Source organism: Ambystoma mexicanum, chromosome 9, assembly GCF_040938575.1.
Source record: "Ambystoma mexicanum isolate Mex_15411 chromosome 9, UKY_AmexF1_1, whole genome shotgun sequence".
NCBI lineage: Eukaryota > Metazoa > Chordata > Amphibia > Caudata > Ambystomatidae > Ambystoma > Ambystoma mexicanum.
In genome coordinates, this window is record NC_090931.1 from 920,701,831 (window position 1) to 920,727,986 (window position 26,156).

Sequence of the window (26,156 nt, forward strand, 5' to 3'; positions counted from 1 at the left end):
CATCTGATTTCACTTTTGAATTTGGATACTAAGATTTTTGCCAAGGTCCTGGCAGGTAGGCGGCTCCCGTTTGTGTCAGGCCTAATCCATAAGGATCAATCCGGATATATCCCTGGGAGGTCAACCTACCTGACTCTCCAGAGACTTTTTTGTATTTTGGCTCAGATTGACCCAAATGTACAGGCCATAGCAGCCCTGTTGGATATGGAAAAGGCCTTACACTCGGTTGAGTGGTTCGTGGTGTTGAGAGTCGTAGGTCTCCCGGAGTAGTTTCTCTCTGTCGTGAGGCTATTTTACTCACAAGTGTTGGCTAGGATTGGCTTGTTTGGGAAGCATTCAGACTTGTTCAGCCTGGGGATGGATACAAGGTGCAGTTGCCCGCTTTCTTCTCTTCTTTTCACCCTCGCGATAGAGCCCCTGACGGCTACATTGCGAAGGCTTCATATCAATCGCAGACTGACAATGGGAGGGACGAGAGAACTGGTATCTTTATATGCGGACAACGCAATATTATATTTTAAATACCCCGAGGTGAACCTGCATATCCTGGCGCAGGATGTCATGGAATTTGGGCGGTACTCGGCCCTCTGGGTAAACTGGTCCAAGTCCATTTTGTTTCCCCTTAATGAGATGACGTTGTAAGCTGCGGACTTGGGAGGGTTTCAGTGAGAATAGACCACTGTGAAATATCTGGGTGTGAGGGTTATTAGGAACCATCAGCCTCCTCTGGCAGACAACCGTTTATCATATATGGAGGCCTTGAGGCATAAGGTAGAGAAGTGGTGTTCACTGCCATTGTCTTTACTAGGGAGGGTTGCTTTTGCCAAGATGGTGGTGGTTCCCAAAATACTGTACATGTTCCAGAACATCCCAGTGTGGCTGGGTGCCTCCTTTTTCATGACTTGAGAGCGTTGATGGTGAGGCTGGCGTGACATCCCAAGCCCCCTCGGATCAGCTGGAAAACCCTCTTTCTCCCGTGGGACCAGGGTGCATATGTCTGCTGGATATGGAATTATACTTTCTGGCTGCCCAGCTACATTTTGCCTCATACTTGATGCAGGTCCCTCATGTGCGGACAGAGAGGTGCTCTGTGCGGTGAAATGCTTTACAGGGAGTCCTGGTGTCAAAGGAAGTGTCCTATAGGTGCACGTTTGATCCAGTTGCCTGTACAGTGGATGCTTGCAACAGGGTCCTGGGGAGATTGGGAGTGGACATTCCGTTCAACCTGGGGCTCCATCGCTGGAGGACTGAGCACCTTGGCCCAACATGTGATGGGGCAATGGAGCTTGAGTGGAAGGTGCCAATAGGCACCATGGCAGATTTATACCCAGATGGGAAGTTTGTGTCACAGGAAGTGTTCGTGGCTAAAATGGGAGGAAGCCTGCATATGGGACTCCAGTATTTCTGTATGAGAGCAGTGTTAAAAGCATGGTCCCCTTCATTTCCCGACCTACCCCCATCCCTCCTACTCCTTCAGTATCTCCTTAAATCGGCTGCCGCTAGAAGCTTGGTCTTCTCCATCTATGGTTTGATCCAGCGGGACTCCCCAAGAGAGCCAATGAAATATAGGAGTAGGTGGGAGAAAGACGTGGGGTTCCATTCACTAACAGACAGTGGGCACTTTTGTGTTTAAGATGCCATAGCGGGCTGTATAACACTGGGTTACAATTGATACAGCTTAAAACTCTTCATAGAGTCGACCTGACACCCGCTCGCCATGCCCGGTTTGACCCATCTAAGAGCGACAATTGCCTGATATGCCGGACGCCATATGGTATGGTCATGCCCGCAGCTGGGGGAATATTGGAGGGGGGTGGCGGGCATTTTTATGGCAATGCTGCACTATGATGTCCTTTGCAAGCTACTGTGCTGTATGTTTGACTGGTTCCCCGAGGCTCCGGCCACTGGTTGGAAGCTGCTGACTACGAGTATGATAGTGGCCAGGAAATATATATTACAGCAGTGGATAGCTGATATCCCCCTGATGTCAATATGTGGTTGGACAGTCTGATCAGGCTGTGTGTTCTTGACAATGAGTATGTACTCTTGTGTGGGCCAGGGTCAAAGCCTAAGATATATGGGTCCCTATGGTGTCGTACCATTTGGCACAGAGCCCCGCTGACTCAGCCGCTGCAGAGACTGGCGGCACAACGTTAAGATCTGGTGTTCTGGCCATGCGCAAACGCTGGTTTGTATTAAATGCTTGCTACAGTGCAATGTATAGTATTACTGCATCAACCAATGTAAAGCTGTTAATGTTTTGGTTTCTGTTGTGACGTCAATCCACTTCAATAAATATATATATATTTTTAAAAGCGCTACCCTTTCAAATGTGAAGGCATGTTCAGGCATGTGCATGGGCCTAATGCCAGCTTTGAGGGGATGGGGGCGGCACTAATCCAGTCAGATTGGGATCAGCAACCCTTGACTGGATAGCTTTTGCCGATGATGTAGTGCCATTTGATCTCACCCCCCTGGGATTACATGGAAATTGTCACTGTTTCGTGTATATGCTGTCGAGAACAACCTGAAGGTAAATGGATCAAAATCAAGAGTGTGTGTATTCTCAACGAGGAGAAATCCCAAAATAATGAAATGGTAAGTGAGAGATAAGCCACTGGAGCAAGTATCTGCCCTGACCTATCTGGGATACGAAGTTGTAAACTCTGTATCACCAGAGGGAGGGATAAAACATCTAACCAGTAAATCTGGTCCGGTACTCGCTAAAATGAGGCTGGTATATGCACAGCTATGTGCATTGTCACTGACTCCCCGGATTAGGTTTTACCTAATGCAAGTAGAGTCGACGATTTTGTACTGGCTGGACATCAACCTAAATGACTTAGGGAAGCAGTTAAATACAATGCAAGGTAAACTCTGGAAAGAATCCTTGAGACTGGCCAACTCAGTATCTAATGCCTTGATAAGGCACAAGTTTGGGTTAGTCTCACTTGCCACGAGAGCAACATGGAGGAAACTAACGAGTTATGCAAAATTGTTAAACCCTCCTCTAGATTCCCTGTACCAAAAATGGGGCGAAGGGCAAACACGTACTCATGGAACTTCAATTAACATTGAGATGAGAAAGCTTCTAAGTGAAATTGGCTCTTCAAAAGAGGAGTTGATGATCAATCAAGCCAAAGTAAAGAAAACGCTATTTTAACATGAATGGGGGAAAACATCAGAAGAAATAGCAAAGTATAGCTCGTACAGGGAATACTCAAAATTGGTGTACACAAGGGAACAGATCTCGAAATATCTGCTCATTTTCCGATGCCCTAGAAGGAGATTACTATACCTTTGCTTCTGATTAAACCACATGCCCACCCTTGAGAGAGTGGAAAATTGGAAAGGGGATACAAAAATTGAAGCTGTAGGCTATGAGAGGTAGTTTAAGAGGGTATCTTCGAGGCGATGAGGTAGGGTTTTAGTTTGGCTTTGAACAAATCCATGTGGACTGTTTCTCAGCAAATGCTTGGCAAACATATGGAGTGTGCTCCATGTGGCAGCCCTGCAGATGTCTTTAATGAATACCCCTGTATGGAATGTTCCCTAGGTTCATGGCATTGAGTGATGCAGCCAGCCACACAGCATGCCGGACTTTGCTTGGAAATGGCCTGTCCCTTGCGTTGGCCTGCAAATGAGATGTACAGTCTTGGAGACACCTAAGGACCTTGTGTGTTGCACATAGAACTTCAGGACGTGTTTACTGCCCAGAGAGGGAGTGCAAGGTGCCCTCCGCTCACGTGCTGTGGTTGCCAAAGAAAGTTGGGAGAACTATCTGTTCTGCTATCATCATTTGTGAAACTACCTTGGGTAAGAACTTCAGATGAAGCCTGAGCTGACCATATCCTTGCAGAAGACAAGAAAAGGTGGGTCTACACACAGTGTTTGCAACTTACTAATGTATCTGCCTGAGGTTATCATAACCAAGAAAGCCACCTTCCATGAAAGTAACTTGATGTTGCACCTGTGAATGGGCTCATATGGTGCAGTCAAGAATGCTGCCAGAACATTGTTGAGGCACCATCTTTGGAATGGGTGTGGTAGCGGTGGGAACGTACTAAGCAGTCCCTTAAGAAAAGTCTTGACTGCATGGTTGGTGAGAAACGATGATGACTGTGAACTTCTTGAATACAGTGTGATAGCGAAGAGATGAACTTTGAGTGAAGCTCGGAATAGGCTTGTTTTATCCAGATGGAGCATTTAGAGCAACGATTGATCAACCACGACTTGCAACGGGTCTAGGTCTCGTGCACCACACCACACTGTGAAATGGCCCCACTTCTTGACGTAAATTGTGCATGTGGAGGGTGCTTTAGCTACCCCAACGATATCCCAGCATTCCTCTGGTAAAGTTAGATTACTGTGTCTTTGCTGTTTATCAACCAGACTGTGAGGGAGAGAGCCACAGGGTCATGGTGGTGTACCTGGCTGTTCGGTTGCGTGAGCAGTGCTTGATGCACCCTGAGGTATATGGGTATTTCACAGGTCTTTCTTCAGAGGATCCGGTACCATATCTGCTGGGGCCACCAGAATTATCGTTCACGGTTGCTACAGCACCTGCCTTATCGCTCTGGGTATCCTTGGGATTGGTGGGAAGGCATACAAGAACTTGTTGGTCCAAGGTAGGGAGAGCGCATCCCCCAGGGATCCCGGCTCTGGGTATCTTGTCGTGAAGAGAGGACACTTGGCATTGGCCCTTGTGGTGAAGAGGTCAATCAGTGGAGACCCCCCATCTCCTGAAAACTCTTTGGAGTTCTGACCTTTCCAGTTCCCATTCGTGAGCTGCAGAGCAGTGCCTGCTCAGTTAATCCACTAAGATGTTGTCTTTCCCCGGAAAGTGCTCTGACATGGAGGTCCATTTGCACAGTTCTTAAGCCTCTGCTGACAGCTCAGTCGATCTTGTGCCCTCTTGCTTTGTGGTGTAGTCCATGGGCGTTGTGCTGTCCGTCTGCACCATTATCACCTGGCATTTCAGGACTGGTTGAAACAACCTTAACGCCCACCTAGATCCAGGAGATTGATATATAGAGCTGACTCTGCCCTTTACCATGTACCCTTCATTTGTAGGTTGCCCAGATGCACTCCAAACCTTCGAGGGAAGCATCCATTCCAAGGACGAGGGTTGATGTTGGAGACTGGAACGGCATGCCCTGTAAAAGTTTGCCTTCATCACACCACCAGTGCAGGGCCTGGTGGAAGTCTTAAGTCAGGTGGATGACATTTTCCCAGGAGCCCATGGCTTGCGCCCACTGAAGGTCTAATGCCTTCTGAATAGGGAGCATCCTTAGTCTGCAGTTGGGGACTAACGGTATATGATGGCATCATGCCCAGAAGGGATTTATGTTGACACATCGTGGCGGTCCTTGCTGCCAAAAACCATTCCACAAGCAGCGCCAGCACCGCAATTCATTTGGTGGGTGGCCTTATGTGAGGTGTGGATGTGTCCAGGTCCGCTACCATGAATCTGGCTTTCTGCGATGGAGAGACCACTGATTTTGCGGTGTTGATAGAATCAGAGTGTGGTGATGGTATGCATTGCATGGATGACACTCTCAATTGCTTGGTCACAGAGGCTACTTTTATGATCCAATCATCTAGGGTTGGGAACACTTCCACCCTGCACCTCCACAAGTGTGCATCCAGCAGTGGTAGACACTTTGTAAAATGCTGTGGGAGCAAGTTTTAGGCCAACAGTGAGGACCCGGAACTGGTAATGCTGATTTCCTAGTGTGAATCTTAGGTAGCATCTTTGTGCGGGTAGAATTAGTATATAGAAGTAGGCGTCTTCCAGATCGATGGTAGCTAGATAATCGCATTCCGGAATCCAAGGTATGCCTGCTGGAGTGTGGTCATTTTGAACTTGGCGTTCTTCACGTGCCGGTTGACAAGGATAGGCACATTCTCCATGCTTTTTCTTTACAAGGAAAAAACATGAGTAGAATCCTTTACCCTTTTGCTGGTGTGGAACCCGTTTTATGGCTGCTTGCCTGCTTCCAACTTCAGTTAGCATAGGTGAGGTAGTGTTATCCTCTGTGGGGAGACCTTGGTATGAAGAATTCTAGCATGTGGCCCCTGGCCACATGCTAGAAGGAATCTAGCATTTGTCTGAAGGAATCTTTTGCCAGTGATGTGAGTGGCGGCTGACCCTTCCCCCACTGGGGTGCAGTGTTGGATGTGGTTTCTTGCTGAGTCAGGCCTGCTTAGACGTCTGGGGCTGTGATTGGTCCTAGTCTCGTCTGCCCCTTTGAGCTTCGTATTTCGTGGAGGACTGCTGGCACCTCGATAACAGCGCGTGTGTAGATTCTAACCTGTAAGTGGTATAACCTCTACTAGATGATGATCTAAACTTTCCTGCTCCTCCTCGAAAGTAGCACAATGGTCTGCGCTATCGACCCTTTAGGGATCTGATTGCTCTTGTTGTTTCTTTGTTGGTCTTGATTCCCTTATGCTGTTCATCCATCTTCTTCCCAAATAACTCTCGTCCATCAAATGTCATGTCTAGGATTTGCACCTGGACCTCCAGGTGGAAGTTGTTAGCCTTCATCCAGACTTGACGCCTAAGGACAAACCCATGTGCCATTTGTTTAAAACCTACTTCTGTTTCATCCACTACTGAATCTTACATACAGTCTTATGTAGTCTCTCCATCTTTAACTACTGCCTTAGTCTCATCCTGCAGGTCAGCTGGCAAGTGTTCCATGAATTTATTAATTTTATTCTATAGCTCCATATCGTAGTGGGTGGTCATGGCAAGAGCGTTCGCTGCTCTGATTGACAATAAAGAGGAGGCAGATACCTTCCTGCCGATTGCTTCTAATTTTCTACCCTACAAATCTGGGGGGCAGTAAGTGGGGATGCTGGGTTAGCCAGTTTCCTCCTGGCTGCAACTGTTACGACTGGGTCTGGCTTCGGGTGGCCTCCTAGGCATAATGGTGAGCTGTCCGGAGATTTAAACATTTTCTCTGGTCCCGCTGTCATCGCTGTTGTGGATAACGGATTCTTCAGTAGAGCATCACCAGCTTCCCATGTGGTGTCCAGTATAGGTATAGCGGTGGTCACCCTTCATCATTCATACATGTGCTCATAAAGCACTTCTGTTTTTCCTCAGTTGACATCTGGAGGTCAAACATTTGTACAGCCTTTCTAATTGTCACGTGAAAGGAGGCTATATCATCAGGTGGAGAAGACCCACCCAGTACCGCTTCTTCTGTTTTGTGATGACATAATCATCCATTCGTCCGCCTCTTCTTATGGTGAATCCTTTGGAATTTCTCCCTCTTCCGTTATCTCCGCTGGTGCTTTCTCATCAGAGAACTCATGGTATGGGTCCCCCACTGGGTCCTTCCATGAATAAGTGTCTTCTGTAGAGATTGTGGATCTTGCCCTCGTTGATGCAGGAGGGAACACGCTCCTTGGTCTGTTGTGCAGTGATACTGCTGCAGGGTCAGATGTGCTGGAGCGGGTTCTGGAGGGAGTGGTTGTGGCCTATAGACCTCCAGAGATGTGATTCGAATTGTGGAGATCTGAATGAGAGAATCATGCAGTTACCAATCCCCACTTTTCCATGAGTTTCATCCTGACTTAGTGCCATGGCCATAAGCATATCGCTGTGTCTTATGTGCTTTGCCTCTGGCTATCTTGTTAACGCAAACATTAGACTTATTCATAGGTCTTCATTGACTTTGCGCTGCTTAGTTTTTAACTTGGGTACTTTGTAAAAACCCAGAGGTTTATGTATAGCCATAGGTGGTACATGCAAGATGTTAATGGACCATGGAGGATTCTGAGAATGTGGCAACATGCGGTATAGCATTAGACACAAATATATTAGCTGCTTTTCAGAGCATGAGTTGCCGTATTGGCAAACGGTTTACCAGTCTACAAAGGTTGCAGATTATAAGTCTCTTTGCCATTTTCATCTAGTGGGTACCACTGATTGCGCAGTGAATGGAGACATGCTGAAACAGGCCTCCACTGGAGGTTCATCACATCCTTAACGCCAAGACAAAGGGTTGGTTTGAACACTATAGGTGTCATTTTAATGAGCCACATCTTGTGTGCAAAAATAAGTGCTTACTCTAGCACTAGTGTGTAAGCAATATTCTCCATGCAATTTTGATTGTTTCTAGGAAGGGGTGTACTTTAGGTACAAACATTTGAGCAGTCCAGGGTACACATGCCTAAAGTACATCCCTTGCCTCAAACAATCGTAAATACCACATCCCATGTATCCAGGTGCACACATTTATGTGAAATCCTATGGATTCTGACTGACTTTTGACACTGCAAAAACCAGGTGGAAAACCATACGGATTCTAGCCTCTCTGGCAGCATAATAATTCAATGCACACATAGATTCAATGGGCATTTGATGCATGAAGTGTGGAGAAGCAGAAAGAAGAGACGGACAACGTGACATAGTTCCACGCCATAATTTTATTTAACTTAAAAGAGAAACGCCTCGCCTAGTCCTCATCTACAGTGTAACTTCCCTATCCTAGAAAATAGGAAACAGGTGCTCGTCAGGATGTCATCTGAAACTAAAATTCTTATCCTCCGTCCTAACCAGTGCTGGTGCTATGACTGACCCTACCTTTTTGAAAAATGTAAAAGAAATATAAGGAGTGCTTTGTACTCTTGGATCTTCATAGTGTTCTCCAAGTCTTTTCCAGGAATCCCTCTTGGGTCTTGATCCGATGTTACAGTTTAACAAAAAGTTCCTCTCAAAGAAAACAGCTCTTGCCAGTCTATCAAAAAGGTCCTCCAAAGATATCCCAAAGTTCAAAATAGTCTCATGTTCCTGAAAAACAAAATGTCCAATCTTTTTATTTCCCTGATCCCCTTCCACCAACTTGTTTGATCTTTCCACACTTAGGCCAACTTCTGGATGCTCTTGTGCTCCTGTCAGGTATTCACTTCGTTCTGCTTATGTGGCCCCTGTGGGTCGTCTGGGTTCCCCTGTCCAATATATCACTTAGTTCTCTATGGTCCCTTTGACCCTTTTATCTACTTCTGATTTTCTCGGTTTTCTTGGGTTCCAGTGACCCGGGGATAGAAATAGCTTCCTTGTGTTCTCTGGGTCCCTGTGACCCCTCTGTAGGTTGATGCTACTAAGGTTTCTCATATCAAGGACATATCTGTTCTGAAGGGTAATCAGCCTTATGGCCCTCAATTCCTCCTTGATCACATTGAATCCCTTTATGGTAGTGTTGATGTCTGCAGGAGTTCCCATCTGGTAATCTGTGGCCATTTGTCATTGGCCATCGTCTGGATCCCTGGCATAAAGATAGTTGTGAAGATTGAGGCAGTCTTGCTGAACAGTCTGTGCTCGTATGGAATAGCATCAAAAGCTTCTATCGATTTAGCAGAGAAATTATTCTCCCACATTGTTCGATTGAGGAATTGAAATGATCTTCTCCTCCTCAAATGGGCATCTACTTTTGGAAATTCACCAATGCTCAGGTCACTCTTCGAAATCACTAATGCTGTAGCATGGACAAGCACTAAGGAACACGTTCCTCCCCATTCCTGGCGACATCAACTATAGTCTTACAACCTCTGTCATCTCCTACATGCCTTCTTCCTTTTCGTTGAAAGCACAGTGTCACATTCATCAGTGGAATTACAAACATTGGGCCTGATTAATCTTCTACCCATGTCAGCAGCTTGGCATGCTCGGCCCATGACTTCCAAACACTCATCATTTACCTTTTGTACTTCCTGCACATATTCCTGTTTCAATAGATGAGCTGCACAGGACATCACTCCTTCTTCCCATCCTTTCTTGGATTTTACTTGTCCATAGACTAGCATTTGAGTTCTTTCCCAGCATCCAGGTGTCCAAGCTATCTCTGCATAATAAGACAGTCCATTCTCTTCATTTCTGTTATCACCACTTCATCCTGTCCTGCCCTAGGGTAAGTGAGCATCTTGCTCTTCCATGCAGGCTCCTTTTCTATCTGTGTAGTCTTTATATCATCGTCCTGGAATGGAAATTACCATTTAGATTTCCATCATAGAGTGGCCCAATATCTTTGGAATTGTCCTCGAGTCATGCATGCAGCAAGGTGGACAAGACATCTGGCATCATACTCTGGTATTTATCTGGAAATGAAAGTTCGGGCAGCACTCATGGCTTAAGGTACGCAAGCACAAACGTAGCAACCCTCCTTATAGATGTTCTCTCTCCAAACGTTTTCATGTGTTGATACCACTTGTTATTACCCAAGTGTGCTGTACTGTCTAAATGTGTTGAACCCATTATCATCTTCCTCTGCATTTCTCCTGTGTATTCCCCTTGAAATCTTAGTAGCCCATGGAAGCAAATCCAAAGCAGCTCTGCTCTGGGCAGAAAACACTCGAGACCTTGACTCCTTGTTAATGGGTAAATCAACATTAGTTCCTGGAGTGGGGAGAATCAAAGGATCTTCTGCCTCTTTTGGATCATAATAATAGAAGAGATGAATCATAAGAGACAAAAGGACACAAAGCATAAGTGTGCATATGTATATTGCAAACCAACATATTAGTGCCCAGCACTTGAGCCATTCTTGAGCTTGCTCATTTTCTGAAATCATACCACGTTCAAGATTCCTCATTTTTGCTATGCTAAATTTAAGGAAGAAAAAACACTACTCCAGCAATTGTAATATATTTGGTACTTGTAGTAGATCCTCTATGATTGCTAAAATCAGCCTCCTGATTACAGAGCCTTGTTTAGGATCCTGTAAAAACATGTGGATATCCACATCTCTTCTAACAAGTGCAGGATAAGCTTGAAGAATAAACATAAAAATAGCTAGTATGATACAATGCACATTACTTTCGGGGAGAACCATAAACTCAGTCGAAAATGTATTCAGTAAGAATTTAATCGGGATACTGCTCCTGTTTCCAATCTTCAAAACCAAACTCGAAATCCAGTTCAAGCATACTTGCAATGCATCAACAACTTCCTAAAGTTCATTTTCAAAGGGCTCTTTGGCTCAAGCAAAGAATTTACACATCTGCTATAATATCTATAAGGAGTGTCCAGGGAGAGCCACAGTCCAAATGCAAATCTGCATTTATTGGTAAATCCGTTGGTTTATCATCCTTCTTTGTCATCGATCGAGTCTGCACACACTGCAATTCTTCTCCTTGTCTTGCTTCTGTACCGATGGCTGGGCTGCTGTGGCCTCTCTGGTGTAGAGCTTGACGTTGTTCAAGTGAATCCAGGCTTGTCTGCCTTGAACTTTTACTGCTCTGTGAATTAGGCCCGGTTCAACGTGTTTGTTGGCAGTGCAAAGTCACTTTGCACCGTGCTAAACGATCCATGAATTAGGCCCTGAATCTGCTAAACAGACCCAACTCATTTGCAGTATTCTCTTGGGAATTTACAACTGAAGAGAGTGGGAAGAGCAAATGATATGATATGGCATTTAAACGGCACCTATACACAAGTGTTTCAAGGTGCGCACAAGTGTTTCAAGACGCGACAAATGCATCACTCAGAGTGAGAAAGCTAACCCTGCAAATACAACTGAAAAAGGAATATTGCTTCGTCTCACTTCTGCCACTCATTAACTTGGAACAAAGCACAGTGTCAAGGGAGTTTGCCAAGAGTACGTAAACCCCGGACACACATCTGACTTCAGAAGCTAAAACTCGCAAAATCTGAATGACAGCTTCGAAGGGCAGATAGCAGGTGCTGCCAATGTCCTACTGTGATGTGGGCCACCAGGGCCTGTGCGGCATGGGGGTGGGGAGCTGTGAGATATGGCCAAAGCACAGGCATGTCTGTACCCCTCCTGCTCGCTCCATACTCAACAGCATGTGTTTCGGCTCTAAAAGTGACTCTGGGACAAAACTAAAAATGTACCTAGAAATGTGCTATATGCACAGGTGGCAGCACAGTGTGTTCAATCGTTAGCCCCCTAATTGTTCCATTGCACATGCTTGCGGAATGTGTGACTGGCACACACAGTGTGAAGACATACACTCTGTTTGTGTTGTGCCAGCTGCAAAATAAATGACCCCACCGATATTGTTTCCTTATGCCAATGGCCTCTTAACCCGTGCTAAGCCCCCTTCCTCGCTTAACATCAGAGCTATTACATAGCTTCAGGCACACCATTGCTTTGGATTCTCTATACAGCTTGAATGAGACCAGAACCGCACAGGGATAGTCCCTTCTCCCTTTCCATGGCGGTCATTAAAAAGATATAGAAAAAAAAGAAAACAAAGAAAATGATAGCCATGGAAGGAGGCGAAGGGACTACATGTAGTCCCTTCTCCCTTTTCATGGCGGGCTGACAAAGAAAGGGGTGGTGCAAACTTTGGTAGGTGAGTCTTTGTCGGGCTGGTAGGGACCCTTTGTCAGGCTGGTAGGTACCCAGTGAGAGCCAATCATATTGATTGATACAATCTGATTGTCCCTCGCCGTGTACTAACATTTTATAGTTCCCATGAATGTATTTTAATGTGATCTTTATTGACTCACTTATGTCTGCTTTAACCAATGATAGATGTGTTGCACCAATCTGAATGTTGGACGCTTTTAGAATTGTAGAGTTTGAGTCCTCTGTTGTGACCAAGGCCGATATTGCATTAAGTGTCAGCTTTTGGCATTAGGAGGAGGGGGTGGGCATTCTCAGATCTCTCCCAAAGACTCTAAAGTGGCTTTGCTTTAGGCATTTATTGTTTATTAAATGTGTGCACTATTCTCTGGGGCACCACAACCTCATCACGCCAACACATAAAACTGCGTTCAGGACTCATAGAGAGCGTGAATTGGTTGACAAATGCATGATAACGTTTTTGCAAAGGTTTTTTTTGGGAGATGTGGGCTGTGGATTTTGCTGCTTGCAATGCTAAAATGCCAATGGTCTGGGAATCCTGCCGGGCCATGGAAGAAGTGCGCATGCGCTGGACCAATTGAAGAAAGATTGAGCATTATCTCTCACCCTAAATATGAACATTTTCAAAAGAATGGGATGAAACCTGTTTTTGCTCAGTTTGGCATCAGTGATGCCCCCACTGCAATCAAACGCATGCCACTCTACCTTGAAGAGCTGACGTTTCATAAATTGGAATTGCTGTCAAGCTATTTTTAACCTTGTATTTGATATTTTGTGATCATTTTTACAAGCAATTGTCAATGTCATCATTTTATTTTGATATAATGTATTTATTCTGTGTTGTATTGTGGACTTTCTAGACTTCTCCCATTTGTGCGGCACTCATGTAAAATGCCTCCCGAATTTTTCCAGGGCTATTTAATCCCCCATCTTATCACATTTTTTCAAATCGTCCTCTCAGTAAATCCCTGAAATAGCTTTGTGGACTTTGTTCAACTGTATTCCAATTCTTTGTCCTGTATTCACACCACCGGGGACGAGTTACACTTGAGTATTTTGTTAAACTTCCCCAAATGCCCTTTTCAGCTGTTGTGCACTGACAGTGAACACACTCCCCACATGTCCGCAGTGTGCTGGTTGCTTCGTTGTACGCTGCCAAGGGACCACTTAGGGTGCGAAGCTGCACTGAAAACCTTTTCACAACATACCCCACTTCTGTTCCCAGCAGCTGTGTGAACCCCCCCCTCCCCATTTGTGTACTCTGCTGTTCAGCTGCTTGAATTTATCAAACTGGAGAGAGTGTGATTGCTCTTTAACTAAACTGGAAGAAAAACCTGCATTCAGGGAACTGCCAGAAAGTAACTGAGCTGCTTGACGAGTTTGTCGCCTTTGGGATATTCTGAGAGGGTTCGAAAGCGACACACTTGCATCCTCTCCCATGGCAGAAAAAGGCAATGGAGGCAGTAGCGGATGTGGCCCCAATGACTCCAAGGTGCAGTTGGGAGGGGCACACTGCGTGAAACTCACAGGAATACATCTAGAGAGGGAGCACATCTGGCGATCCACAAGCAAACTGGTCAAGATTAGTGCATCCTTGCCCTTCCTATCCAGTATGTGTATTATTTGAAGAACAGGATGTCAATTTCAACCAGGAATGACTTGCAATACTCATTTACAGATGCTGGAGGCATTCTCCAGAGTGTTGCCTGTACAAGCGTGCGAAGATGAGAAGAAGTGGCGAGCGAGTTTATGAGGGTGTGAACAAAGTGGGACATAGACTAGGGACAGAGCAAAACGAAAACATAAAAGACAGTTATATTACAAAGGTAACATGAACCTGTGGGGAGGGGCAGAGTCAAAGTGCTTCAAACTAAAGAGGAGTACTACATTATCAGGTAGGGAGTATGAGGGAGGGAGTGAGTGGAGAGAGGCCCCTCTTTGGCAAGTAAGTGAAGTGTAAGCCGAGCGTCAGAGATACACAGTCGTACTGGCTTTTATTGTGCTGGGCAGTAAATTCCACTGGAACTGGGCAAGTAGGGACAAGAGAGCAAGAGAGCAAGCGAGCGAGAGGAGGCACAAGGGGGTGTGCAACAGTGAGCTTCAGTGCAGAAGAGGAGCAGAGGAAACGCGATGGGGAGTAGAGATACAGTCAGACAGGTACTGGGCGGTCAGACCACTGATAGCTTTGTAGATTAGAGAAGAAACCTGAAAAGGGAACGTTTGTGCATGGAGAGCCAACCAGCATGGTGTTGGTAGGTGGTAATTCAGAAATCGATGTATTTTCGGAATGTTGGGAAGGCTAATGCCAGCAGCAAATGCGATGGTAATGATGAATTGTTACAGTCAGAGATCGCTATCAAAGAGGACCTCAATTGCAAGCCTTGGACAAGGAAGAGAGAAGGTCAGGCAGGAAAGGGATAGGAGAAGAGAGGATAGGAATAGCATTGTAAGCTGGGAGAAAGATTACTTCCACTTTTTAAGAGTTTGGCATGAGGAAAGGGAGAGCCATTTAGTGATGAATTACAATGAGATAGTTGGACATTAGTTCTGATAGGGCTGGGCTGAAGGAGGGACAAGAAAAAACGATTTCAGTGTCATCAGCTAAGAGTTTATAGTGACAACCAAAGGAAAAGATGTCTTCTTAGGGCAGAGGTATAGAGAGTGAAGAGCAGATGTCAAGGAAAGACTCTTGGGGTACGCCAAAAGGAAGAGGCATCGGGTCAGAGCTTTGCGAGTTCAAGGACATTTAACAGGAGTGACCTTCCAGGTAGGAGACAATATAGGGTAGAGTACATCTGCAAAACCCAAGATCTTGGAGAATGGGGAGGAGATAGAGTAGTGGTCAACTGCCGAAAAGTGGCAGACAGGTCCAAAACGATGGACATAGAAGAGAGGTTGGAGTGATATGCATCAGACAGAAAGTTACAGACATGCCTTAGCGCTTACTACAGAAGTGGATCACTCATGCCATTATCCACAAGGTACTTAGTGATCTGGTTGAATGCCACACACTCAATCACCTTTGAATAATGGGGTCAGAGGGAAACCTGGAGATAGTGTGCTGGAACATTTGGGTCAGCAGACAGTTTCTTCAAAAGTCGTAGGACAGTTACAGATCTGATGGAGGCAGGAAAGGTCCAGTGGAAAGAGCGAGAAAGAGAGAGTTCAAGTTAAAGGGCTCAGTGTGCTGTGGGTGGGAGAATGAGACTAAGTCTATAACTATTTGATGAGCAAACATTTCGATATGAGTGCAAGATGGTTTTGCGCTGTGTAGGATATGTGCTAATTCAGTAGGATAGGTATGGGATAAATAGCCAAAAGTAGAAGGGATAGGGGAGACGTGGAGGACAGAAGGAGGGTGCAGAAGGCAGATAGAGGAGGGCTGTGAGGTTGTAACACATTTTAGTGATTATAAAAGAAATGTAGTGCGCAAATTCACTAACAGAGAGGTATGATGCCATGGACATTGGCTTGGGAGTTGTCAGCCAAGCTTGGAGGGTGGATGAATGTTTGAAAAAGTGCTTGCAAAGGGAGGAGATTAGGTTTGAGCAGGAGGAGTTTTTTTTTGACATAGTTCAGTGCAGAGGTGAGGGCAGCAAAGGGAATTTGTGTGGGCTGGGAGTAGGGTGAGTGATTGAGTGATTGGGATGTGTACCACTGTTGAAGGTTACGGTGCATGCTTGTTTTCAGGGTCTACATCTCAGAGGTGATCCAGAGTGGAGGATTGATGCAGGAATGTTTGAATTTGCTTGCAGGATAGTGTTGGTCAAAGGGAGTCATAAGTGCAAAGAGAAAGTCAGAAGAAGCACAGTCAATGGAATGGCTTGAACAGGACGAGAGGCAGTGCAGCAGTCCTTGTATAAGAGGAGTGAGGAGGAGGAGTAGAGGATGGAGAGGCTAAGACGTTAAAGTGAACAATGCGGTGTTTAGAGGATGAGGGCAAAATGGAGAGAAAGACAAGGTCAAGAGAAATCTAACCAGATTGGGTAAGCTGGTCATGGAGGTAATAGATGCAAAGGTCAGATAGGAGGGAATTGGGTTCGAAGTCGGTGGCTGCAGAGGACTTGGGAAGGTTAAAACCTATATCTCCTGTCTTTAACATCCATGTTTCCCCTCTCGATGTGTCCTTCCAACAGCCCCCTGAATGGTCATTCCAATTTTGTCAATCTGTTTTACAGTACCTTCTCTACATTAAACCTGCCTATAACGTCCTACATGAAGCCTAATTCAAAATAATAGTCCTAGAAAAATCAGGATTTCTGGACCATGCTAAAAGCTTTGCTCTGGTCTGGTAAATACTTTTATAGCATGTCTGAAATGGAGCATCAGTGAGCCATTATCTATGGCAGGTCCAGCAAATAGGAGATGGGAAAAGATGTCACCATCAGGAGGACGCTGGTGGCGTGCAGCCACACTGAAGCTGCAGGGCACTGGACTGCCGCTGTGGCAGCCCATAACTGCCCTGTTGTTATTCTTGTTCTTGCAGAACTGCATACGGTTACCCTGGCTCACCTCTCCCCTGTCGGTACCTGCTTCCACCTCGATGACTGGTGACCTGTAAGGGTGTTGGTCATGTTTTGCTTCAAAAGCCAATAATTGGTTGACTCCCCCCGAAATGGTGCGGTGGAAGACCACTTTTCCTAGAGCGCCGTTCTGGGGAGTCTTACTCCCGATTCCTGCACTTGTGAAAGGCTGAAAGACGGATCAGTTTTCTACCAAAGGCTACACCTAGCAATCGGAATTAACCCTTTTGGTGGCTTCATGCCTTTGAATTGAATGTGGTTTGGTTTATTGCCTAATGTGTCCATTACATAGCAAACCAATGTCCTGTAGGGCATGGTTCTATGTGCAGCAGTTATTTGTATATCACACCTGCACAGTAAACCAGACTGTGCTTTTATTGAACACCAGACAGGAGCACGTGCTGACGGGCTTAGAGCTCAAACATAGAGAATTATAGAGAGATAGCTATCAACTATGGGGATATATTTCACCGAGGGGTTCCGAGTGACATCTGATAGACAACATATGAGAAGCTCAAATTGCCCATGATGTTGCTCGAAGCCCTGGGGTGCAACACACCCTGTAGTTCCAAGCTACCAATCTATACATTTATGTTGCATATGGCCTCCTTGCATTCCTTTTCCAGCACCTGCTCTGTCCCTGGTGGGGCATCTTTTTAGGGGTGTAGAATAGAGGGTATATGGGGGACCCTAAGAATTTAAAACATGCCTATGGCCTCATTATGAGTTTGACGGTGATGCCTTTCATGTAGTCCACAGATCTCTATTGGGGAAATGGAGCATTTACTGCAGCCAGTATTTGCACCTGCAGCAAATCCTCCATTTATTGGCGGCAGCGTGAAGTCAAAACTTCCAGCAAAGTGCTGGAGGTATATCCTCCACATTTCTATGTGCAAGCAAGCCACTACCATCCACCTCAATCCACCCCCATTTACCAACAACCTCACGGGACATCCCTCCCTTCCGCTTCAACTCTATCTCTGAGGACAAAGTCACCGGCCTCATTAAAGGCCTGAAGCCCTCTCGGTGCAAAGGTGATGCCTGCCCTGAAAACATTGTCAAAGACTGTGTGGCAGCACTAGTCCCTTTCATCATCATTTTCATCTATGTATCCTCTGCATCTTGCCCCGTCCCCACTAGTCTGAAGGAAGCCTGGGTACTTCTGCTGCTACAGAAACACAAACTACAGACCCATAACGTCTGTACCTTTCCTTACATCCAAACTCAGTACTACTTGGAATCCAATTGCATACTAGGAATCTGTCAATCAGGTTTCTGCCCGGGACACAGAACAGAATCCGCCCTACTAGACTTAAACAACCTGCTTGATGAAATCAAAGACTCAGGGAAAGCTGCCCCCCTGTTTCTACTGGACCTCTCAGCAGCGTTCGATTTAGTGGACCACAAAATACTCTGGGATCACTTGACCTCTGCGGCTAACATTTCACATGAGGCCCCCAGTTGGGTTGCCTCCTTCTTGAAAGACAGATCAATCAGAGGATTCGCTGGCAATGGCAGTGCCCCCTGCACCTATCACCTGCGGTGTCCCACAAGGTTCCTGTGTCTCCCAAACACTTTACAACACCTTCACCAAGCTCCTATTTGACCTAACTAATGTTATGGGTATATCCTACACTAATTATGCCAACAATACCCAGATGCTACTGCCCCCTCTTAGGCAACTACCAACTCGACAAAACTCAATTCCATCTATCAGACCATTCAAGCATGGATGGCCACCAACTTCCTGTCTCAACAATGACAAAACTGAGTTGCTCATAGTTTGCCTTCCCACAGTTACCAACAACCTCAGCAAGCACTATTCATCCTCCACCATAGAAGGCATTAATATCCCCGTCTCACAGTGAAAACTTTGGGAGTCCTACCTCAGCAGCCCCATATCCTTCATGCGTCAAGTCAATTCTATATCTTCCTTCATAGCCTACACTATCAAACTCATTAATGCCTCCAGGCCCTTACTGTTTGATAATAGCCGCCTCACCATTGCACACGCCATCATAGGTGCAAAAGTCCACTACTGCAATGCACTATTTGCTGGTACCACTAAGAGAAACATTCACAAACTACAAGTAATCCAAAATAACACTCTCTGGTTGTCCTTAAACATCCCTAAACGGGATCGCATCGCCTCCGCCAGAAGAGATGCCCACAAGCTTCCGGTACATGAAAGAATTATTTTTAAATTTGTGGCAATCACCCACAGTTGCCCCCCCCCCCAAGACGGCCCCACCTTACCTCTTTCAGAAATTCACAAAAGCATCATCCACAAGACCGACCAGATCCACCTATTCTAGAAACTCATTGTAACCAAATACAAACTGGCAAGAGCAGGTGGATCGAGCTTCCCAATCATAGCAGCTAAAATGTTGATCTCTTTACCCCCAGCACTGAGAGTGGAACAGTCTTACTGGGCTTTCCGTAAACTACTGAACACCTGGCTCTTCACTTAGAGCTTGATGACTTTTTACACAATCTTCTAAACTAATCTTATACTTTTACTGTAACCTCCTATGTCTCCCTTAGAGCTCTATTTTCTTTTTACAACCTGTCCTTGCACAACCTAGTCAAGTAACAGTATGCATTTATTGTAACTTTTGCTTCAGATGCGTCTTGATGCCCAGTGGGTTTAGCAGGCTATACACATACATAAATAAATAAATAAACAAACAAATAAATAAATAAATAAATAAAATGATGGAAGTTGGATTTCGGTGGGGCAGTAAATGTGGTGGTAGTTCTGTTACTGGCAGTTTTTTTTTTAACAGACTGACAAACTCATAATTAAGCCCCAGGTTCCCTCTCCCCTCCCCCCTCAACACATGGCAACAACAATATAGCAATCACCCCCTCTTAGAGGGTCATGCAGGGATGGTAACGGCCCACCAGCCCGAGCCCAGGTGGGCCCATGTGAAACGAGGGATTCTGCGGGAGACTAGGGCTGTTCCGTCTCTGCATGCCCTCCTAAGCATGAGCGATTGCTATTCGTATCCGGGGTTCGAATTGTTCTGATTTTTTAATCACCAGATGGCCTCTGTGTGTATTGTGCAATCCCAATCTCCCCTAAAAAAACACAACATGGCCGCTGCCACAGTAAATATAAATGGGACGCACAAAGCTCCAGTTCAGCAGGTAAGCGGGAGCGAAGGAGTGGGGTGGGGAAAGAGTGCTGGATTTCTTGCAGAAAAGGGGAAGAGTGGGAGTGGGGGAGGGGACAAGGAGTGGCTCCCTGTTACCTCCCCTAATCAAGAAGGTGGCACCCAGGGAAGGGCCTCGGGTGGCTGGAAAACATGGGTGGTACACTGTGTTTTTGCCTGCGTTTCAAGCCACCTGATTGGCTGAGCGCCCTTCCTTGAGTGGAAAAAAAAGAATGCATGACATAGAACATGCTGCATTCACTTGCTGTGAAGTCATAGAAATTGCGTATGAATTCTACACTCCTCTGCTATGATGTCACGAGAATGCAGCATTTAAAAAGGGAAACAGTTGCCAATGCCACACAATACAATTAGAAGCTGTTTCAGAGCACTGTTTGAAACCTACCAGCTTAACAGGCATATCAAAGCTAAACGAAAGTAGGCCAACAAAATACTAATTATTGTAAAGGACATTGTATGGCTTGTTAAATACTAAGTAAAACGTTTTTCTCTTCACAGTTCTTCTAGAAAGATCCCTGGCCCTGCTAAACAAGAGCCGAGACCTGACCGAATTTATCGAACAATTTAAATCGTGCTGGCCTGCTATGAACACTGAGATAGTACAGGGAGCCCACAACAGCTGCGCGAAAATCGACAGCCTGCTAGAACTGCTTCAGGACAGGAGGCGGCAGCTGGACAAGCTCCTGAAGCAGCAGTGCCAGGGCCTGGAGCAGGTTTTACAGATATTCCAGTGGCACCAACAGGAGGACAAGGTAAGGCGCATGGCACCGGTGTACAGGACTGCCAACTGCATGCTGGTCATTTTCACATGAGCATTCATGTACCCTTCCCTTGAGGTCTGGCTTGTGTTTCTTTCTAGAACCTAGCTAGAACCAGTAGAAATTGAAGTTTACTCCATGAAAATTACACTCTATCTCCAGAAGAGGGAGCGCTTGTACCTTTCAACTTGTCACAACTCACACTTTAAAGACACCATTAAATTCAGTGGTATGGGTGTACCGAATAAAGTAGTGGAACTGTGGTCTCGGCAGGGGAGAGGGCAGGCAGAAGCATAGTGCAACATGTGACAAACGTTGCAGCCGGGTCATTGCAACAGTGACTAGTAACTAAGGCTCCTATTACAACTGTATACTTGCACAGAGACACAAATGGACACAACCTTTGTATAGAATGATGAATATGGTTGTAAAAAGAAGAGGAATGGTAAACAGATCAAAATAAAAGTAGTGGAACAGCGTTCCCAAAGGTTCCCGCTCACTTTGATCACTGATTAAATTACATGTTTTTCTTTGCACATGACCCAGCTTCTAGGCACTGCTTACATGTAACTCCAAACAACAGGCACTAGATATAACAGAGGCTACTAAGAGGTTAGTAGCCAAAGAAGCCCACTCTGTCACTTTGCTCCAATTCATAAGTGCATTATTGTAATCAAGTGCGCCCCTGTCTCAAACTGGACCCCTTTCGATTTGGGAAAACCTGAGCACACGGTTATTATTTGCGCTGCCAGGTAAATGAAATAAATAAAATAAGCCAAGCCATTACATTGATTATTGTTGATATATTAAAGTAAAATAAGAGAGATACTCTGTAAAATATAGAGAAAGAAAGGATGGAGAGAAAAGGCACAAGGAAAACCGGTATAGGCAAAGGAAGAGACCGAGTGGACAAAAGCTGGCGCTTTGGAAATTTTAATGATTAGGACCCAGCCACCCGCCAGTGACCCAGCCACCCGCCAGCCACCCGCCATACCTGATCCCTGAGCTCTATGTCGTTAGAAATACCCTGCCTCACGCCCCGTGCTGGTATTATAATGCTGTAATTGGAGGAGGGCTGGGTCTCAGCCATTGCCAGGGTTGTTGTGGCTGTGTCGGTACATACATATTTGGCCCTACTACATGTTGCGTTGATGTGTTATTTATATAGCGCTTTACAGAGAACATATTGACATACAATATCACCCAACCATAGTAAGTACTCATTTATAAACCTCGGATGGATGAAAGGCTGAGTTGGCTGTTATGATGCAGAATGGTATGTATATAGTTCCATCTCGAGTGTGCTTCTTGTATGGTTCTGGAACCTGTGTTCAGAACCAGACAAGAGGATGCCTGGAGGTTGAATGTTGGCTGTTGGGGACTTCCTATAAATAAACTACACTTGATAAGAATCATCAAGCGCTGGTATTTATTACTACATTGGCCTTGCCGGGATTCGAAACTGCGACCTGCAGATCGCAGCAGCAAACACTCAACTGGCTGAGCTATCTTATATGTGAAATATTTATATCTGAGAAGTGGTACAAATGACTCCTTTCAATGAATGCTTTCCTACAAGTGGATGAGGAGATAGGAAAGGAACTTTGTAATCACGGTATGTTTTTAAATCAAAATCTGGCCGGCATTTCTGCTGCTTAGAAACAAGTAGAGCCACAGATAATGCAATATAAGTACCACTAATGTGCACTTGGTTAGCCAATACAAGACATTGCTTTCTCAATATCGGTGGCTATGAGTATGTCCCTTCTCCTTATAATTGGGATATTACTAGAGCCCAAGGGTTGCCGCGTAACCAGACACATTGTGACATAAACAAGTAACTATCGACCCAACAACATCGTGCCCATTCTTATGCACCATAAGCATTAACAGCAGCATGACTGCTGAATTCTCTGAGTAGTATCGTGGGGCCGAAGAAAAGTGGTGTGTGGCAATTCTGGGGCCAACATTGCCTTTCATGGGAAAGTTTGAGGAACAATGTTGTGGCATGGGGCAATTCTGGGGGCAACATTGCCTTTCATGGGAAAGTTTGAGGAACAATGTTGTGGCATGGGGCAATTCTGGGGGCAACATTGCCTTTCATGGGAAAGTTTGAGGAACAATGTTGTGGCATGGGGCAATTCTGGGGGCAACATTGCCTTTCATGGGAAAGTTTGAGGAACAATGTTGTGGCACGGGGCAATTCTGGGGGCAACATTGCCTTTCATGGGAAAGTTTGAGGAACAATGTTGTGGCACGGGGCAATTCTGGGGGCAACATTGCCTTTCATGGGAAAGTTTGAGGAACAATGTTGTGGCACGGGGCAATACTGGGGGCAACATTGCCTTTCATGGGAAAGTTTGAGGAACAATGTTGTGGCATGGGGCAACATTGCCTTTCATGGGAAAGTTTGTGGAACAATGTTGTGGCATGGGGCAATTCAGGGGGCAACGTTGCCTTTCATGGGAAAGTTTGAGGAACAATGTTGTGGCATGGGGCAATTCCGGGGCCAACATTGCCTTTCATGGGAAAGTTTGAGGAACAATGTTGTGGCATGGGGCAATTCTGGGGGCAACATTGCCTTTCATGGGAAAGTTTGAGGAACAATGTTGTGGCATGGGGCAATTCTGGGGGCAACAGGAACAATGTTGTGGCATGGGGCAATTCTGGGGGCAATTCTGGGGGCAACATTGCCTTTCATGGGAAAGTTTGAGGAACAATGTTGTGGCATGGGGCAATTCTGGGGGCAACATTGCCTTTCATGGGAATGTTTGAGGAACAATGTTGTGGCATGGGGCAATTCTGGGGGCAACATTGCCTTTCATGGGAAAGTTTGAGGAACAATGTTGTGGCATGGGGCAATTCTGGGGCCAACATTGCCTTTCATGGGAAAGTTTGAGGAACAATGTTGTGGCACGGGGCAATTCTGGGGGCAACATTGCCTTTCATGGGAAAGTTTGAGGAACAATGTTGTGGCATGGGGCAATTCTGGGGCCAACATTGCCTTTCATGGGAAAGTTTGAGGAACAATGTTGTGGCATGGGGCAATTCTGGGGGCAACATTGCCTTTCATGGGAAAGTTTGAGGAACAATGTTGTGGCATGGGGCAATACTGGGGGCAACATTGCCTTTCATGGGAAAGTTTGAGGAACAATGTTGTGGCATGGGGCAACATTGCCTTTCATGGGAAAGTTTGTGGAACAATGTTGTGGCATGGGGCAATTCTGGGGGCAACATTGCCTTTCATGGGAAAGTTTGAGGAACAATGTTGTGGCATGGGGCAATTCCGGGGCCAACATTGCCTTTCATGGGAAAGTTTGAGGAACAATGTTGTGGCATGGGGCAATTCTGGGGGCAACATTGCCTTTCATGGGAAAGTTTGAGGAACAATGTTGTGGCATGGGGCAATTCTGGGGGCAACAGGAACAATGTTGTGGCATGGGGCAATTCTGGGGGCAACATTGCCTTTCATGGGAAAGTTTGAGGAACAATGTTGTGGCATGGGGCAATTCTGGGGGCAACATTGCCTTTCATGGGAAAGTTTGAGGAACAATGTTGTGGCATGGGGCAATACTGGGGGCAACATTGCCTTTCATGGGAAAGTTTGAGGAACAATGTTGTGGCATGGGGCAATTCTGGGGGCAACATTGCCTTTCATGGGAAAGTTTGAGGAACAATGTTGTGGCATGGGGCAATTCTGGGGGCAACATTGCCTTTCATGGGAAAGTTTGAGGAACAATGTTGTGGCATGGGGCAATTCTGGGGGCAACATTGCCTTTCATGGGAAAGTTTGAGGAACAATGTTGTGGCATGGGGCAATTCTGGGGGCAACATTGCCTTTCATGGGAAAGTTTGAGGAACAATGTTGTGGCATGGGGCAATTCTGGGGGCAACAGGAACAATGTTGTGGCATGGGGCAATTCTGGGGGCAACATTGCCTTTCATGGGAAAGTTTGAGGAACAATGTTGTGGCATGGGGCAATTCTGGGGGCAACATTGCCTTTCATGGGAAAGTTTGAGGAACAATGTTGTGGCATGGGGCAATTCTGGGGGCAACAGGAACAATGTTGTGGCATGGGGCAATTCTGGGGGCAACATTGCCTTTCATGGGAAAGTTTGAGGAACAATGTTGTGGCATGGGGCAATTCTGGGGGCAGCATTGCCTTTCATGGGAAAGTTTGAGGAACAATGTTGTGGCATGGGGCAATTCTGGGGCCAGCATTGCCTTTCATGGGAAAGTTTGAGGAACAATGTTGTGGCATGTGGCATTTCTGGGGGAAGCATTGCCTTTCATGGGAAAGTTTGAGGAACAATGTTGTGGCATGGGGCAATTCTGGGGGCAACATTGCCTTTCATGGGAAAGTTTGAGGAACAATGTTGTGGCATGGGGCAATTCTGGGGGCAACATTGCCTTTCATGGGAAAGTTTGAGGAACAATGTTGTGGCATGGGGCAATTCTGGGGGCAACATTGCCTTTCATGTGAAAGTTTGAGGAACACTGTTGTGGCATGGGGCAATTCTGGGGCCAACATTGCCTTTCATGGGAAAGTTTGAGGAACAATGTTGTGGCATGGGGCAATTCTGGGGGCAGCATTGCCTTTCATGGGAAAGTTTGAGGAACAATGTTGTGGCATGGGGCAATTCTGGGGGCAACATTGCCTTTCATGGGAAAGTTTGAGGAACAATGTTGTGGCATGGGGCAATTCTGGGGCCAGCATTGCCTTTCATGGGAAAGTTTGAGGAACAATGTTGTGGCATGGGGCAATTCTGGGGGCAGCATTGCCTTTCATGGGAAAGTTTGAGGAACAATGTTGTGGCATGGGGCAATTCTGGGGGCAACATTGCCTTTCATGGGAAAGTTTGAGGAACAATGTTGTGGCATGGGGCAATTCTGGGGGCAACATTACCTTTCATGGGAAAGTTTGAGGAACAATGTTGTGGCATGGGGCAATTCTGGGGCCAACATTGCTTTTCATGGGAAAGTTTGAGGAACAATGTTGTGGCATGGGGCAATTCTGGGGGCAACATTGCCTTTCATGGGAACGTTTGAGGAACAATGTTGTGGCATGGGGCAATTCTGGGAGCAACATTGCCTTTCATGGGAAAGTTTGAGGAACAATGTTGTGGCATGGGGCAATTCTGGGGGCAACATTGCCTTTCATGGGAGAGTTTGAGGAACAATGTTGTGGCATGGGGCAATTCTGGGGGCAACATTGCCTTTCATGGGAAAGTTTGAGGAACAATGTTGTGGCATGTGTTTGAGGAACAATGTTGTGGCATGGGGCAATTCTGGGGGCAACATTGCCTTTCATGGGAAAGTTTGAGGAACAATGTTGTGGCATGGGGCAATTCTGG

General features: G+C 45.9%; 1 protein-coding gene across 1 annotated transcript in view; it reads left to right on the forward strand.

Annotated features, from left to right (window-relative positions):
- Nucleotides 1-26,156, forward strand: part of CCDC141 (coiled-coil domain containing 141) — a 676,030-nt gene that overhangs the window by 183,285 nt on the left and 466,589 nt on the right. Inside the window, exon 5 of the mRNA XM_069616100.1 lies at nucleotides 20,542-20,795. Within this exon, the coding sequence (XP_069472201.1) occupies nucleotides 20,542-20,795 (254 nt within the window). The remainder of the gene's footprint in view (nucleotides 1-20,541; nucleotides 20,796-26,156) is intronic.